The sequence below is a fragment of the Paralichthys olivaceus genome, chromosome 15, assembly GCF_024713975.1.
Source record: "Paralichthys olivaceus isolate ysfri-2021 chromosome 15, ASM2471397v2, whole genome shotgun sequence".
NCBI lineage: Eukaryota > Metazoa > Chordata > Actinopteri > Pleuronectiformes > Paralichthyidae > Paralichthys > Paralichthys olivaceus.
In genome coordinates this window covers 9,204,947-9,224,035 of record NC_091107.1, presented here as the reverse complement: position 1 = coordinate 9,224,035, position 19,089 = coordinate 9,204,947, and the positions used below count along the sequence as shown (strand labels likewise).

Genomic DNA, 19,089 nt, shown 5'->3' with positions numbered 1-19,089 from the left:
ACCACCCAGTCTATTTCAGTTTGTCATGTATTGTCACCTGAGCCTACAGTAAATACAAACTCTTTGTTCCCAGTCCAGCTCTACTTAGGGGGCTTTTCTGTGTGCGTGTGCACGTGTGCGTGTGTGTGTGTGTGTGTGTGTGTGTGTGTGTGTGTGTGTGTGTGTGTGTGTGTGTGTGTGTGTGTGCGAATGCCCTCTTTCCAAACACCAGTAACAACAGTCCTATTAATAAATGTTATTCTAACTCTGTGGTATCAAGTGAAGGGCCTCTGAGTTTAAGGATGCCACAGTGAAGACCACAACACCACTCTTCTCTCTGCCTGTTTCAGAATTAATGAATAATAATTTCTGTCTCGTCTCAATCTAGAATTCAATATAGCAATGAACCCTTGGTCACATTTTGAGGAGACACCGTATTAGACAGTCGGATTGGCAGTAAACCAAATTCCTCTCTATCATCGTTAAAGTATTAAAATCACTTATTTCCAAGAGAACATGACACTGAACACACTTGCTTTGTAAAACTGTGTGCAGGCACAATCAGAAGTATAATAGGTCAAAAATAAAACTGCAGTTCACAAAGTACATGAACTTGTCATTTTTAAATAAGAATGGAAAAATGTAACCAAACGTGAGAGTATGGCAATGTGCAAGCAATGTTATCACTTTGACTATGAGTCAAATTAAAAGTCGCATTTAACGTGCAATTGAAAAGAAGCTATAAATGACACCAGTGTTAATTATATGACAGGAAGTGTTTAAGGGCCTGTATCTCAACAGGTATAAGCAGCAAAACAAAAGGAAACAATACCTCCATGTATGGGACTAACTTCACATGATATTCAATTTGCAGCAACACAAAAAGATGTTGTAAATAGAGCTGCAACAGTCCCTTAATTTGATTTTTTTTTTCATGAATAATTATTTGAGGAATTAAGGAAAATGTTGAAAAACACCCTACCTTGCAAAGTTAAAGAAAGTGAGGAACAAATTCCTTATCTGAATCTGCACCAAAATTTAATGAACTGATAACGCACCCTTACACCAAGTTTCATGGAAATTGGTTCCGTAGCTTTTGTTTAATCCTGCTACTTTCAAACAAACGCTGATGAAAACATAACATCCTTGGCAAAGGTGATCAACAAATGATTATGTACTTGAGTATAAATACGACTTTTGAACTTCAATTACAAAACAAAACTGGGAAATAAACCAAGATTATTATCATCCTGCATCTTCAAGATACATCTGTAATGTGGATATAGTGTCAAAATCAGACAGTGTGCGCTCCAGATTCACGTAGTGTGTAATTTCCCATCAGCGTTGTGTTAACCTGCCCAGTCCCTGCAAGCAGACCAGCTGTTTTCTCTGCTCTGTCAGATGCTATCTTACATCTTAAGTGGCCCTAAAAGCACATAAAAAACAAGTCTGTTCAGTGTTCACACCAACACATTGTAGCAGAATACAAACAGGACATAAATAAACAGCTACGCCACATGGACAAGATGTTCAAACACAGGCATTAGCATACAATAAACAAATAAATTAAAGAAATTAAAGCCTCCCGCTCGCCGTTTATGTGTGGCTGCAGCAAACAAACGGATTTCACTGGTAAATAAAGTCGCAGCACTCTCGCTGCCTCTCCTGAGATTTAACCTTAACCTTGAAGAGTGTTGCATAACAGCGGCAAACTTGACAGATAAAACACGGGCTGTTAGCACCCGCACCCTCCTCCCCTGGTGTTCGACTAGACAGCAGTATCCAAACACAGGGACTCCTCCTCACTACTGACTTTACAAGGACTAATTACCGGCTGGCACCCGGTGCAGACAGATGGTGGAGAGGGAGAGGGAGAGGTGGAGACGGAACCCACAGGGAGGGAACGAAAAGATATATATTGTTGTTCGGGTGTTTGTGTGTGTGTTTGTGTAGCCTGCATAAGCTAATTTGCGTCAATAATTATCTACCATCCTCCCTGCAGCAGACAAAAGAACTGCCTTGCAAACTTATGTCTGATGCCAGTTTCATTTCTCCGCTGTGAGTCACAACATTTTCTTATCAGTACATTCCCACTTTGTTTTTAGCCTCATTGTCATCAGGCACAATTGCCTGGAGATAAATAAAAGAGGAGCAGGTTCACAGCTGTCAACAAGTCATCCGACCTAATGAGCACATTTCTTTTTTGTCATTCCCTTCTAAAATAACAGAGAAGATGTATTTTCCTCAGGACCTGGTAGAGACCAAAACTGAGCTGAAAGCAGAGTGGTCACTTTACATTCATCAGGTGGATAGAAACACAGCGCTGTGTCCACATGGGAAACGAATCAGCTTTTATGCTATTTGGCTCATAGACTGTATGGACAATTTCTTTCCACTTCCTCCCATTATCCAAAAATGAAGCCAAAATATCCCAGATGCAAACGCTGCCATCTTGTTTAATCTACGCAGTAGCGATCAGCAGAAACCAAAATGACAGAAATCATCTTATAAAAAATATTTGATGCATACCTTGCATACTTTTTAGCTCGAACCATATCCCGCATGAGACAGTGTTTTATGACCTATACTGCTTCCTGTCACCAGGGGGCGATCCAGACACTTTGGCCTCACTCATGGTTTGGCTAGCAGTCAATGATAAAAGTAAGCAATCACTGTCAGACGGAAAAAAGCAGGTGAACCCCGTGCTTGTTTCTTCCATTGTATACATGCACAAATCATTCCCATCCTTTGTTCTTTTTAAGCTGTCACACACTTATCTATCTTTTTTTTTTTACCCTTTTTATGTTAGAGCTCTTCTTCTTGCAAGTTGCCATCATGTTTTATGATGCGTGCTGTGTTCACGGCACGTGTCCACACATACCCCAGTTTGTAGAATGAACAATGACACATCCCCAGCCTACTTAGAATCAAGGGCAAGTGGAAGCCATAAACTGGCCTTCCAAATATTTTTTAGTATTTCTATTATTTATCATTTTAAATTATCCCCTGTTGACCTTTTCTGACAAATAGGACATTTTGACAAGTCACATTAGGGAAAGGACAAGTGTAAATATTAAAATTAATTCAGATTTTTATTTAGCTGATTCACTTTCAGGGTCTGAGATTGGATCGCAGTCACATTTTTCTCAGAGACACATGAGTCCCTCCACCTCTGCCCCCTTGACTCTTTATTCCATCTCTCTTTTTCAAGCCTCCTCTGCTTCTCCCGACCTGCTTTCCCCTACCCCACCCCTCAAGTTATTCCTCCCCCCCTGCATCCCCCCCATCGCTGTCCCCCTCGTACCTCTCTCGTTAGCTGGGAATAAATCTCCAGAAGTAACCCAGTAATTTAACCAATTAGCATCTCAGATATGCGGGTGGCACCTAAATTGCGACAGTACAGAATAGTGATGCATGTAGCCCCGGCTGGTGGATTTACAGCCTCTCGTTACATATTCAACCGGCATAAATCAAGCGCTCCCCACTGACACACGGCCTTATGGGTAGGCATAGGCCGAGGTGGAGGGAACAGTCTCAGGGACGCGAGTTAGTTAATCATGTGGAAATAAGAAGCATAACCTAGATTCTCACACACACACACACACACACACACACACACACACACACACACACACACACACACACACACACACACACACACACACACACACACCAATATGGGGAAATACATATACAGGTACATGCAGTTGATTAATGTCTGAATACAAACTCACGTGTGCACCTCTAATAAACATGGAAGCTCACTCACACTCTTTCAAATACACACTCCTGAGTACATACCCATGAAACTGTGCAGACACACACACACACATGCACACACACACACACTTAAACAAGATATCATATAAACGAGCATAAACAAAATAAAGGAATCAAAGTTAAAAACAGTCCAAATCTAACCACAGATGGTTTGTTTTAGGCCCCACCCCCACCATCCCTCTCTTTTTCTAACTACTCCAAACACACACACACACACACACACACACACACACACACACACACACACACACACACACACACACACATATATAGATAAAAAACACTCCCCTGCCTAAATGAGTTTTGACGGGCAAGACAAAGACCACAAGCAGCAGCCCAACTCCAGTGTGTGTGTGTGTGTGTTAAGGCTCTCAACGCATGTTTCCAGCAGCAGCGTGGGGCGTCTGGTCGTCACAGCGGCGGTGGCGACAGCGAGTGAGTGATAACTGTAGTAAAAGTGCAGTAAACAGTCTGAGTGATGGCGGCTGTCGGTGGGGCCAATTGAGCATGTGACATCAGCCGTGACACATCAGCGGAGAAGCACAACGGTAATGACAGCATCGCCACGCAGCACACTCAGGCTATCTGTTACTGCTTAACAGCCGACACACACACACACACACACATACACACACACACACACACACAATGAACATATAGTCATTGATGGAGATAAATCTTCAGCTGCAGTTAGAACCTGCAATTGTTTGAAAATCACTCGTAAGTCATGAGAGAAATTGTTTCTTTGTGTGTGTGTTGGGGGGAGGATGCTGATAACTCAAAGCAGAGGAATCTTAGGTAGGACGGTTTGGGTGTAGTTAGGAAGGTGAAAGGTCATAAGCTCGGTTCCCTGGAGGAAGACAACAAACACTCCTGCTCCAAAAGGGAAGAGATCCTGAGCATCATTAAAGCACACACACACACACACACACACACACTCCATACACCACAAATCATTATAACATGTAGTCTTATAATGAGGTGGTCACCTTCTAAACCTTCTAAAAACTAATCCCCTGATGTCTCTCTCTCATGCTCACCTACCAGCCTCCCCTGAGACCCACCAACTGTGAGGGACTCATAATTAGACATGGGGACACAGACACAGGAGACACAGACTCTCCCAACACATTTAAATGGTCCACACAAAGAATTCATGCAAAGTCCAGGACACAGCATCCAAATCACAAGAACTTTGTTGAAACATAATGCTGTGAGAACCTTGATCCTTAGTGGACTGTAGATTTACACCTTACAGCCAACATAAACAAGTATTTAGTAGTAAAGATCTAGGCTACATCCATACAACTAGTGTATTCAAACTAAAACGATCTCTGTCCATACAAATGTTTTAGCTACATATCGTATCATAGTAACATGCCTGAAATGCACATCACATGATCTCTCACGTACACTGATCATGCTTGTGTCTGTGTACACAGATTCCTGCAATAAGAGCTTGATTCCTACGCATGCAACCAGTTGTATCGTTACAAAATGCAGAATTTAACTGCACAACAGCTGTTAGAGAAGACAATGGGGTCTGCAACAGTTGTAACTCATCAGCCTTGTTGCATTCTTGCTAATGTCCTTTGTGTTCTTATTGAAGGGGGTCATGTTGTAGGAGCCTGGCGAATCAGCGAAGGCTATGTTGAAACCGAAAAGACCCAATCAGCAAGCGGTCGCATGTGTCAAGCAGTCCAGTTTTAGAACGAGAATGAGGCCAGCAACATTTTCACACTTCTCCATTTCAGTAACTCTCAAACCCTGAATCAGTGTAGACGCCAGGCCTTTCTCCAGCAGAGTTGATGCTTGATGTTTTCTAATGAAAATGTAGTAACTTCAAAACACAGGCATTAAGTTTTAAGATGAGAACTGGCAGCAACATGGGAGTGTTTTTTATCTCTCTATATAAGTCTTCCTCAGAATAACAGCTTCTTCAGATCGCGGACATAATCTAATTGTTATGTGCATGTTGAAATCACTGAGCGGCTCAAAATGTTGCTTCTGAGCTGGATTTCTTTATCTGTCTGTCTTCTTCTCTCTTTCAGCACAAGCAACAAACATGGCGAGTTGCCGCCACCTTTTCGCCCTCGGGACAGCTCCTCATAACAGCGTGAATTATAAATACTCCAAAAAACGGACGGTTATATTTATGCCAAAGCCACAGGTCAGAGGGAAGTAATGTAGATTCACAGAGAGTGCTTTTCATTTTAAATAAACACCCAGATGATAGCGGCAGATTTGACACTTGCGCTGGCTAACACCTACGCAGCGTGACCCGAGTTCAAGTGTTTCTGCGGCTCTCCCTCTGCTCGGAGAGAAAGATGCGGCGAGGGGGAGAGAGCGGAAGGAAGAGGGAGAGAGCAACATTTAACCTCGGAGGGTCAGACCGAAAATTCAGTTGAAATTCTCTGTGATCAATAAGTCGAAGAAATACACGCACCCACACAGGGCCGTCACGAAGCACACATAAACACGAACGCACATTACTAATGGGCGCACACTCGCTGGAAAACCTTAACACCTCAGCAGTAAACACACACACTGCAGAAGAGGTGGCCTCAGCTGTGCTCTCCTCTTCTGCGCAGCTCTAACTGACGGCTAATCGATTAGTGCTTGGTGACCTTTGACCCTGCTAGCTTCCTGTCTGACAGATTACACCTCCGCAGTTCCATAGCACTGCATTTGCCTCTCTCTCTCTCTCTCTCTGTGTTTGTGTGTGTGGTTTGGCTTTTCATTTTCTCACTCCACAACAAAAAACAAAGAACAGCATGTCTCAAGTCAGGATGGTCCATTTCATAGCCACCACACATATGAGTGTGTATGTTGTCATACTGCACATGTGTAATTGTGTGTATGGGGAGGTGGGATGTTTTTGTCAATGCTGGTGCAACACTGTTTGTTGTTGTTTGGGCGTGTGCTGTGTGTTGCCTTGGCAACACAGACGGTGCGCAGATCAGGCAGCTCTGTCTGGGAGGGTTGATGCATTTGTGTGTATGTGTGATTCAGGTATTACTCATGTTGTGGGGACCCTAATCCGTTTACACAGTAACATGATGGGGACTTGTGGGGACAAAAAGCAAGTTCCCGTTACATGTATCGTTGAATGTTACGGTGAAGATTAGGTTAATGTTGGTAAGGAGAAGTTATGGTAAAGGTTAGATTAAGTCTCCAGGAAATGAATGTCAGTCAATGCAATGTCCTCGGAAATCATGGAGACAATGTGTGAGTGTGTGAGTGTGTGTGTGTGTGTGTGTGTGTGTGTGTGTGTGTGTGTGTGTGTGTGTGTGTGTGTGTGTGTTAGGAGGTAGATAACAATGCCCCTCTCGGCAGGACACTGGTGCTCTCTTCCTGGCTCCTGCTCCTGCTCTACACAGGAAACACCGCCCCAACATGCGCGTGCGTGCGCACACACACACACAGACACTTATACCTGTGTGGGTTACAATGACTGCACCAGCTCACCCTGCGCAGCCCTAACAAAAGGAAACAAGACCTCATTGTGGTCCATAGTGTCCCCCACCACACACACACAAGAGGAGAGTGTAGTGCTTGCAGACTCAGCCGTCCGTTAGATCAGACAAGGTTAGCATTTTTATTCCGACATGGCTATTAATAATGTAATGATGCATGGCCGGCACATTTACACTCTCCTCTCCTCGCCTCTCCTTTCCCCTCCTCTCCCCTCCTCACTCCAAATTCCTTTTTACAGTTGTACAAACTCTCATACAGTAGGTAAACACACTCCCGCCTGGTCTCCCAAAACACCTCAACCACCAGTTCACTTTGTGGTAAGGGGAAAATTCCCACTCCCATCAGTGTGTCTGTTAATGTGTGTGTGTGTGTGTGTGTGTGTGTGTGTGTGTGTGTGTGTGTGTGTGTGTGTGTGTGTGTGTGTGTGTGTGTGTGTGTGTGTGTGTATGTGTGTGTGTGTGTGTGTGTGTGTAGTCTGCAGGGAGTTTCCAGATAAACTAAATTTGTTTGCTTTTTAATGACAGAGCTTAAGATATTCACACACACATAAGCACACACCACCACTAACCACCTATCATGAATGAGCCGGTCTGTGCTTTTCCTCTTAATACCGTGTGTGTGTGTGTGTGTGTGTGTGTGTGTGTGTGTGTGTGTGTGTGTGTGTGTATGTGTCTGAGATAGCAAGAGAGAGAGACTAATGACTGTCCAGTAATGGGTGTATAGTAAGAGAGATCTCTGTATGCAGGTACCCAGAGGCCTCCAACCGCAGTCTCATCGTCCACCAGGAGGTTATCCACATACCACATGAATGCAAACACAGATACACACACACACACACAAACACTCACATGCCGGCTGGTCTTTTGTTAGACAGTCAATGAAGAAGTGATCCTGTCCAACAGTAGGTTACATAATCACTATGAGTCTATCAGTTTGTTGATCAATCAGTCAAGTCAGCCAGTGTGTTAATTATTCAGTCCGCTAATGAGTCGGTTAGCTAAATGGAAATGACTGATATAGATTCAGCATAAAATCATGTCTCCTGTTTCACAGTGCTGACACGCAGGCTCGATTTTTCCCTCATGACTGTAATACTTTAAAGGATTTCTCTTAGACTGTGTCAGGTCTACAAAGCCCTGAAGTGCTGCACCATAGCCTGGTTCCAGACTTCAGACTCACTGCCCACATCTCCTCGTATTCCAGCACTTAAAACAGGTCTGATGTGCCGATATAAGTTATACTGGTTGGAAAAAAGACGGAGTTATTAGATTTCCAGAGACACCAAATGGTGACAAGCCTGGATGAAACTGACACAAGTTGTTGTAAGTTAAGTACAGACTCTTTAAACGACATGACTATAAATAAACTACTCTGAGCGCTGGTCACAGAAGCTTCTGTGTTTTCAGTGTGTAGGAATATGGGAGATCTATTCACGGGATTATTCATAATTATGTTTTCATTAGTGTTTAATCACCTGGTTGTGTTTTCATTAACTTAGAGTGAGTCCTTTTACATCTGCATTGGAGTGGGGCCATATTCCACAAAGTACGCCATATGTTGCCACGCCATGGTTCTACAGCGGCTGAGAACAGTTGCCTGAAGGCCACGATAGGCTCTTTTCAATCTCTTTTCCACTGGGCAAAAAACCCACCAACACCCACTAACATCTAGCTTTTGTCTGTAATGTAAATGGATACAATCGACATTTACTCCTGGGTCAAATGACTCTTTAGACAAAACAGGTTTTTACCGGCTCCAATCAGCAGTGATGGAAACAAGGCACCTGGGTGAAAGCATTGATTTATTCTTTATTTTGGCGGCCACTGACATTGATGCTGCACCTTCTCTGAAACGACATCATGACTTGTATTACACGTCCAGGTGTTGAAACATGAATAGCCATTAATGTTTATGTACTTATTGTCTTTTACATGTTAGAACAACGCGCAACGGGATGGGTGAATGGGTGAGTTTGCTGCAATCTGCAATCTCACCAATAGATGTCACTAAATGCTATGCAGTGAACCTTTAAGCTGCCACAGAGATATAATTTGAGCCAGTTTTCAGTTTGGAATGTATTTTCAAGAAAATGTAATTTCAGATAATTTAAGAATTACATTTCTTACAAATAGTTTATTATTTAAGGCACTGAAATTAATGTAAAATTAAGCAGTTGATTCCAGTTGTGATGTTTTCTTAATAGTCCCTCTAATTTTAAAAATACAATTTAATTAAGAGCACAGTCAAGTGTCTTCCTTAAGTTTTCTACAATGACCATAAATCCACATAACTACTCTCACACAGTATAAAAGTAATTGTACTTTTTGGCAACATGCTGCCTCTTAGAGTAAACGAGGCATCGTATCGGCTTTGACAGGAGCAGATGGGAAAATGTATGTGTGTGTGTGTGTGTGTGTGTGTGTGAGAGGCCATCATGTCTGAGTTTGTAGCTTTTAGGGTAACGTGATCCCTGCCTAAGGGTGTGTGTGTGTATGCGTGTGTGTGTGTGTGTGTGTGTGTGTGTGTGTGTGTGTGTGTGTGTGTGTGTGTGTGTGTGTGTGTGTGTGTGTGTTAGGGAGGGGTGCAGTGGGACACAGGAGCAGGAAGGGAGGATGAGGGAGGTGAAAGAGGAGGAAAGGGGGATGATAGAAAGAGGAAAAGGAGGGGGGTTGACAGGCACATATTACACATTTGTGTGGATCCTCTCCAGTCATAGCCCATGGCTGTTCACCAAACCCATTACTATAACACACAGGAGGACAGGGGAGGATGAAAAATGTATGCTATCCTCAGCCCTTTATCTCCGTTTATGAACATCTATAACAAACACACACAAAAAACAGATTGTAAATGTAGATATTAATAAAAGATAGATAAATAAAAGCAGAGTAAAAAGAAAGAGGAAAGACGAGAACAGAACCACTGCCCCGGTATTGACCACCCAAGCTCAAGCCCTGACCCTGAGCAAGCCGAGAACAGTTCATTGAGACAGTTAGTCGACAAAAAAGAGTGAGAGCGTATGTGTGTGGGTGTGTGTGAGTGTGTGAGTGTGTGTGTGAGTGTGTGCATGCTCGAATGCCTGCCTGTGTGTATGTCCATTAAATCGGGCAGTTAAACTAAATCAGCGAGTAATGTGAATTCCGAGATTCTAAATGTTAGGACAGGTGCCGGCTGAGATACTAAATGAGAGAAATGAATAAAACATACTCCTCTCACTCTCTCTCTCTACCCCACTCATACACAGAGCGCCAGACACACACACACACACACACAGACACACACACACACAAGGACAAACAGTGAGAGAAGTGAATTCTGACATTAAGTCGATGATATGAATAATTCTCAATGGTCCTCATCTCCAAGCAACAGCTGACCTTTAACACAGGAAGTGATTGTGCAATGTGAGAGGTTGCACATTTAATAACACCCTCATCCCCCCCCCAAAAAATGACTAAGCTGAAATGGACCAATTTCCACTCTTAATTGTCCAAAAAGAAAAGTTAATAAAAAAACAAACTTGGCAACCCAGACAAAACAGAGCAAAATCTCCTGTTACATTTTTAGTTCATAAAGAGCAGCCAAGGAAAAACTGACCAGAAGCAGCAACATATGGCATAAGGGAACAGTTTTTATATAGTTATAACCATGGTACTATATATTACTATTAGTACTATATATTTCATGGTAACAAACTGTATATACTCTCATATATTTTTTAAATATCTGAATGTCTGTTTGTAGTCAACATAAATAAATACCTGACACTGAAGCTTAAAATGTTTCGTCTGTCTTACAAATCATCCAGCTCTTTGAGTAAGGAAATAGAGACATTATTTAGTAATACCATCTTAGATCTTTAGTGTGCAGCAGTTCGTGCTTCTGGACATTTTATAAATTTAATAAAGTATTGTGTAGGACATAACCTGTGACTATTTGTCTTGTTTTGTCTTATATTCTGCATCATTATACTTATAGAATATTGGAAACATTTACAATATTCTGTGGAAGTATAGTATTTTAATGTGGTCATGCCGATATAGAAAATGTGAGTTTGAAAGGATGACGAGCTGAAGGAAAGGAGGGCAGAGAAGGAGATGAGAGATGAGGACGGGTCAAGAAAGGAGGCGGCATAATATCTTACAGTCTATTTTAGATGTGTGTGTGTGTGTGTGTGTGTGTGTGTGTGTGTGTGTGTGTGTGTGTGTGTGTGTGTGTTCGACAGTGACAGTTGAGCGAACAGTGACATACCAGGTTGGCAGAGATATTTTGGTAACTAGGACAAAAGAGAGTGAGACACAGAGAGAGAGGGAGAGAGAGATAGTGAAGAAGACAAAGGCAGAAAAGATGAAGAGATCATTTAGAAGATCCCCCCTCACTCCCTCTGTTGCCTTTCTTCAACTCCGCCTCCTCCCCCCTCCCAACTCATCCAGCTGATTGACAGAGCCCCCCCTCCTCCCCCACCCATGCCCTCTTTGATTGACAGGACTCCCCAGACTGAGGCTCTTATCCCCTGAAACAAACGCTGCTCTGCTCCTCCTCACCTCCTCTCTCTCCTCCGCCTGCCAAGACGAGCCTCCGCTCTCCCTCTCGTCTCCTCTTTTCTTCCTTTTACTCCCCATTTATTCTTCCTTATCACCTCCTCTTTCATTCCATTCTCCATCTTTTTCTCCTTCCTCTCTTTCCCAACATCTCTTCCTCAAGCTGTGACCCCTCTTAACCCTATACATTACACTCACACACGCACACATAAACACACACACACACAAGAACGCGCGCACACACACAGGGAACCCCTTAAACCCCTCAGGCTTATGTGGGCCCCTTCAGACTTCAGGACGACACACACTGGAACCCGTAACCCCCCCAACACTCACACACAATATCACACACTTTCAAAATCGCCTTCCTCAAGTCCTGACACTGATATAAGCCCTGAGCACACACACTGCCTGAGACTATAACCCCCGAAACACACACACACACACACACACACACACACACACACACACACAGCCTGAGCCTATTAAGCCAATCGCAGAAGTCTAAACAGGCAGCGAGCTGAGCAGTGAGGTAGGTAACCCCTCAGGGCCACAGAGAGAGTAGAACGAAGTCAAAGGAAGAAAAGGAGAAAGAGACAGGAAGGGAGGGGGGGAGCAAAAGAAGGGGAGAGAGGTGGGTGAAAGAGAGGGTGAGACAGAGCGACGAAGAAAGAGAGAGATGAGGATGGGGAAGTTGAGGTGTTAGAAGGATGAAGAAACAGAAAAAAGGCGAGATGATGAGGATGTTGAGTGACTGAGAAAAGACAGTAAGAGACACAAGGAGGAGGAACTGAACGGTGCACACACACACACACACACACACACACACACACACACACACACACATACATACACACACACACACACACACACACACAGAGGAGCAGAGTGGATGTGGCTCTTTAGGAGTCAAGCAGGCGTATGATGGGATATCGTTGCATGTCGTTAACCCTATATTAACCCTGAGAGGCAGTGGGACACTGACTGCGCTACAACATGGATTAACTGGGCCACACACACACACACAAGCACGCTGGGCTCGCTGTCAGTCACACACATACACACACAAGGACTGATATCCTCACTGATACTATGCAATGACCTGTCAATCACATGCAAACACTCTTTTCTCCCTTCCTTCCACCTGTTTGTTCCCACAAATGAAATGACATTCGTCTTCTTAACTCATTTTCTTCACTTGATGCATCTGCTGCTATAGATGACATGATGATACATGGGCAGGCATACTTTTAAATCTGAAATGTTTTAAGTTAAGTTCACTGTGCACATTGGTCCCTCTTTCTGATTTCTCTACCGATTGTCCCACGACTGTCTAAATACAAAACATCAAACAAGCCAAATAATACAATATCATTTAAAATCAATGACAACAAATATACAAAATCAATAAATACAAATAAAGGTCGACAGTCTGTCCCAGACCCCTCACTCCTCTGCTATGCAAAAAAGGAATCATCAAGCCCATGATCCCTCACTGGCTTCCCACCATGGAAAGTTTACAGCTCTAGAAGGATCCAAAACTTTTCCTCTGCACCAATGAGGCACCTGAGGTTTGACCTGATGTTTGTGCCTTATATTTACATAATGAACACATGTTTTCTTTAAGCCATGTCAAATGGATAGATGGAGCTATCGATATGCAACAAGTCATCCAACATAAACAATATATAGTTGTATCTTGTGTTGTGTAGGAGCCAGGGACAAAGGAAGAATAGCCTCCACTTAGTATCAGCAAATCCTGGATTCAACTGTCCTGTTCTCCAGTGAAAATGAAATGAGGCTGGCTACTGCAGCAGGGCGACAATCCAAACAAAAACTCAAAAACCACCACAAAAGAAACACAAGCCGGAGCTTTTTGGAACAGTCCTCACACAGTCCTCCTGACTGGAACATCACTGAGAGTCCGCGGGTGGATCTCAGAGCTGAAAGTGATCTGCAGGAAGTCCGGACTAGAAAGACTCGTAGCTGGCAACAGCAAGAGTTCGCAAACTGCAATGTCCCTTTCACAAGTTCATGAAATAAAAAGTAACATTACACATTAATAGATGGTTTTCGTTTTCTGCAGTGGTTGTGTTTGCTTCTTTTCACCTCATAAATCAACTCAATATATAATTTGCTCAGGAGTGCCCAAACATTGCGTATACAAGTGGATCTTAACCATTTTAATATGTTCCTGTTTACAAGCGCTGACACACTAACAGCTCATTTTGTCTCTCTCTCTCCACATGTTTGGGTTGGACAGCAGAGATCCAGATGTTAAACTGAGAGGCTGTGAACCACTGCAGAGTGGGGGGAAATGAGGGAGGGGGTGGGGGTTACAGGAAGTATCCCACGGTATCCACGGTAACCTTGACATTCCATCCTGACCAAGTTCCCTGACATCTCCCACAATTCACTCTGCTCCTCTCTTGTAGCGATGAAATGCACTAACACACAAACATGCACGCACATGAACAAACACAAACACACACACACACACACACACACACACACACACACACTGACTGACCTTATGCGTTTCAGCAACGAGAAAATGCTGCAACTCTCTTACTTTGTCTTTGAATTTCCTGTCGACAGTGGAAGTGGGCATGTGTCTCATTGTACAGATCGATAACAGATCTGCTGCTCCTGACTGTGTGACCGAAAATCTGATCAACAACGTGAAGAGGAACAAAATGAGTCTCACTTACATTAGCCTCAACTTACATGGATGCAGTATTAGCATTAGTTGCCCTGCACAGCTCTGAGATCAGCTCGTCATCGTGCTGTTACAACAGTCATGGTGTTTATATCAGTGTAGGCTTTACAGTATTTACACGGTGCTAAGGAAACTAGTTAACACCAAATTAGCCCTTAACTAATCTTTTCAAATTAACATCTGTGGTGGTGTAAGGCCATAAAATCGCCTCAAAAATGTTGTTGTGTTGGAAAAACTTTGCATCTTTGAGGAATGTATATATTATATTATTATATTATTGTGGAGGAACATCATCACGACTTTTTACTTGTTTTTATTGTAGCAAGCAACAGCAACACAACTGGGTGGGCTGTATAAAACTACCACATGCAGTATATTAAGCATATATATCTATTATTTTGTGTCTAATAAATCACTTATTCTTTCTATTTATGGCCCAACCCAATTCACAACCACCCAGCCACTCTCTCTCTCACACACACACACACACACACACACACACACACACACAGATATAGACGTTCACACACCTTCCAGGCAAATATATAATGGCGTGTAAGCTGAGATGTCTGAGACAGCTAACAACAACAGACAAATGTGGCGTTGGTGTAAAGATACTATAATGTTTTGCTCACATATAAAGCCTCTTGGACACATGCACGCTCACACATGCACACACACACACACACACACACATGCAAACTGATATTTATGCTCTTTTAAATGGTGCCATCAAAGCTCACTTTGAGACACACGTGTTTATCCACTTCATACGATTTCTTCAAAAATAAGTGGGGGAGGTGAGACAGAGGAGAAGAGAGGAGAGGAGGAGAATTCAAAATGTTTCAGATAAGATAATATGTTTGTGTTACAAATGAGGTCAAAATGTTAAAATATATTTAACTACATGCACATGACAGCGAAAAATACAATGGATAAATACAAATGATAATTTATGTATGTTTGAGGAAAGTAATAAAAACACTTTGCTTTGTTTTTTTTGCAGTTTAACAACCATCACAAAAAACTTAAAACCGTCAACAGTCTCAACTGTCAAATCGCTGCTTTGGGGTCACAACCTTGCTCCTCTGAAATGCAGAGAATTGGGGACTGAGAAGAGACTTGAAACTTTCAGACATGCACTGAACTCTGCAGTTCTTTGGACTTTCTCCGCCTGGCCTCCTAGTATAGAAATCGATGTGTGAACACATCAGTGGATCCACGCTGGATTTACCTCGAGCAAGTGGGGGGGGGGCTGATGACGCTTCTAAGAAGCGATTTACGCAAAAATGAAAGAAAAAAAAAGAAATATCTGGAGGTGAAGAAGTGTTGCCACGCATATTGAAGACACTGACGAATGTGTCTAGAGAGTTTGTGGTGATAAGAGCCGACACCAGTGTCTGCGTGTTGTCAAGAAAATCATGTGATCTACGTGGCAGAGTTAATTCGTCACTTCCTGTTGCACCCGGCTGCTCCACCTCTGGCAAACTCTCGGTAAAGCCCGCAGCCAATTCTCCGGATCTTCCCTGAATGTTTTTGCCATAATGGCTTATGATGACAATGAAATTTGAGATTGTTAATGGGATTTTTAAAAGGTCAGAAAACTATTCTGACATTAACCTGCAATCATTGAATTGATATGACTCTTATAAACAGAAAGTCACGAGCGGATGCCAGGTATATAGTTTATAGTTAGTGCTGGAAGGGCACATAAATGTGTCTTTATCAAAAAATGGCCTGAATATTTTCATAAAATCATAATTTCATACTCTACACTTGCACCTAAATTCAGTATTTTGTATTTAAATCAGGTTTGACCTTCTGTCAGTTGTTGGATGATGAAAATCAGTCATAGTTTCACCTCTCTCCCCGTGAATGACTCACTATCAGAAACACACGTGCAAACAGAAGAACCCGCTCACAGAGGGTTAAAACAACTGCAGAGAACAAATCAGATTAAAATGAGGTTGGATCTCATTTCAGTTTTTCTCTGTCACTTTTTTTTCTTTGTTCGTGACCCATTTTTCTGTGCTGCTGCTGCAGGAGAGAGGCAGAAAGAAAGTGAGGAGGGGGAGTGAGGGAGGGATAACTTCAGTCCTTCATCTCACAAGACAGACAGGCAGGAAGAAAGAAAGAGACAGACAGACAGACAGCAGTGGCAGTGAAAACGGCAGACAACTCCTGCTCGTAAACACCTTTGTACTTTGCATTACGTAGTGGAAACACACATTTATCTGAGCGCTGTTTGTTCTGAAGGTGTCCAAAAGTGTGTGTGTGTGTGTGTGTGCGTGCACAAGCCAGGCATGATGTAGTGAGGGAGCAGCTGATGTGCAGTTGTATCCCCTTTGCACAGGTCAGTGTTGACATTGCTGCAGTGCACGTGTTCATGGAAATAAAATGTGTGTGTGTGTGTGTGTGTGTGTGTTCGTGTGTGTGTGTGTGTTCGTGTGTGTGTTCGTGTGTGTGTGTGTGTGTGCGTGTGCGTGCATGTGTGTGGACCTTTAATTCCCAATGAGTCTAAATGTTTCACTCTGTCTTCTTTCAGAGGTCATTGATTTTTTTGAGGAGCATCTCATTTCAGGAGTGACAGCCGCCATTCAAACACAGCCCCCCCCCCCCCCCTCCAGTGTGTGTGAGTAAGTGAGTAAGTGAGTGAGTGAGTGAGTGAGTGTGTGTGTGCAGAAGAGAGAGAGGGAGAGAGAGAGAGAAACAGACGGTACCTGTCGATGATAACGGGGTCTGAGGGTGTCTCATTACGGTTTCCACAGCTCTTCTTGTCACAGCACCGACTGAAAGAAGAAAAGAGAAAAGACGTCAGGGCAGAGTAAGACAAGAGTGAAACCCCAGGAACAGACACTACATTATATTCAGGTATATTCTGCATAAATGGGAGCGTTACATTATGTGCTTTGTTTGTGGTGCAAATTTTGTATCAGCAAATTCACAGACATTGATCAAAAAGGGGCAAAAGGGAGTTTTACTGAATGTCCACGAGGCAGAGTAACTCTGGATAAGACAAGAAAACAGAAGGATCTGAGAAAACGACACATGTTCAGGGACTAGACAGACGGTGAACTTAGTCATTTAGTGATGTGCTCCAAAACCCTGCTACACCTTAGCAGCTCAGATTCAGAGGTTGTTATACAAATAATTTTTAAATCTCAAACCTATTATAATAAAGTTTGTTACAAAAACTTTGAGCCAATGAACGTGATGAACCATTGACCGTGTCATTACTGCTATTTGATTATTTTCTCAGCTCAGGGTCGGGCTATAAAACAATCAATATTCAATCAATTCAATCAATCATTTTCTCTTAATTTTAATTAGTAGCAATATAACAAAGGTTCAGTATAGGCTATATATTGTTCTAATGCTTATGCACTGTGTGAGCAAAGTGAGGAGAAATAACACAAGGGATCTTAGATGTGTAAAATCAAATCAGTGTTTGAACCTACATAAAAAATGCAATGTGATAATTACTAATAGCAATACCTGCTATTACCTAGCAGAGCATAATGCACAAACTATTCAGGCGGTAATTCATCCTAATTAGCACCAAAATGATTTAAGATTCATGCTTTGACTGTTTGTTAAGAAGTAATGTTAAAAACACTATCACAGATGTCACATCTATGTATGCTCCAGAGAATCTCTTTTAGATCTGGAGGAACAACGTTTGGTTGTTTTAAACCAGTAAAGATTCACTTACTGCTTATTTCAATTTGAACTTTTTGAGAGTAGAGTTGTTGTTGTTGGATGTGTTTTCAAATACGACATGACAACTTTCACTGCATCCTAATTATACTGAAGAGCAGGTGAGGTGGAGGGGACTGAAGAGGTCTGAGGTTCAGACGAGGAAAGGGTGAGAGAACTAAACACTCACACACAAAAAACCTGGCGCGCGCAAAAATTCACACGTCTGTCTTCCTTGCACGCATCAATTATGAATAAAGGTGTAAGCATGAGGGGGGAGGAGGAAGCCAGCGGGGGGGAGCGGTAGTAAAGAGCGAAAGGGTGAGCGTGGGAGGGAAAGCTAAAACAAGAGGGTGAGAGGGAGAGGAAGAGTGGGATGGGGTTTGGGTGGGAAGGAGAGGAAGGGGAGACGTCTCAGGTTTCCCACCGTCACAGATGGCAGAGGTAAAAAGAAAGAGACTGATACGTTACACCTCACACATTGTCTCCACTGTTGCTACTCGCTCTCTCTCTCTCTCGCTCCCTGATCTCCCTGTCATTTCCTTTCTGCTGCTCTATGATCTGGGTCACCGCACGGCCCCATCGGAGGAGAGCGAGAGAACCAGAGAGAGGGTAGAGGGGAAGAAAAAGACAGGGAGATAAAGGAATGGGAAAATATAGTGAGGAGCAAAGGGGGGGAGAAAAGAGGACAGCCGAGACTGGTGAGAGGCGGGAGAGGGGAGGCAGGGAAAGATGGGTGAGGGTGGGGAGGAGGGAGAGGAGAAGGAGTGGAGGATGTTATAAATGGAGGGGTAGTGGGAAGGAAAACGAGGGGCGGGATGGGGGTAATGTAGCACTTATTTCTCCGGATCCTGGTGATCTAATCATCTTCTCTCCCCCTGCATCCTCCTCCTCCTC

At 43.0% G+C, this 19,089-nt stretch overlaps 1 protein-coding gene across 5 annotated transcripts in view; it reads right to left on the bottom strand.

Annotated features, from left to right (window-relative positions):
• LOC109635905 (transcription factor COE1-A) overlaps positions 1–19,089 on the bottom strand; it is an 82,485-nt gene that overhangs the window by 50,639 nt on the left and 12,757 nt on the right. For all 5 annotated transcript variants that reach the window (XM_069539759.1, XM_020097389.2, XM_020097391.2 and 2 more), the window contains exon 6: positions 17,217–17,285. In XM_069539759.1, the coding sequence (XP_069395860.1) occupies positions 17,217–17,285 (69 nt within the window). The remainder of the gene's footprint in view (positions 1–17,216; positions 17,286–19,089) is intronic.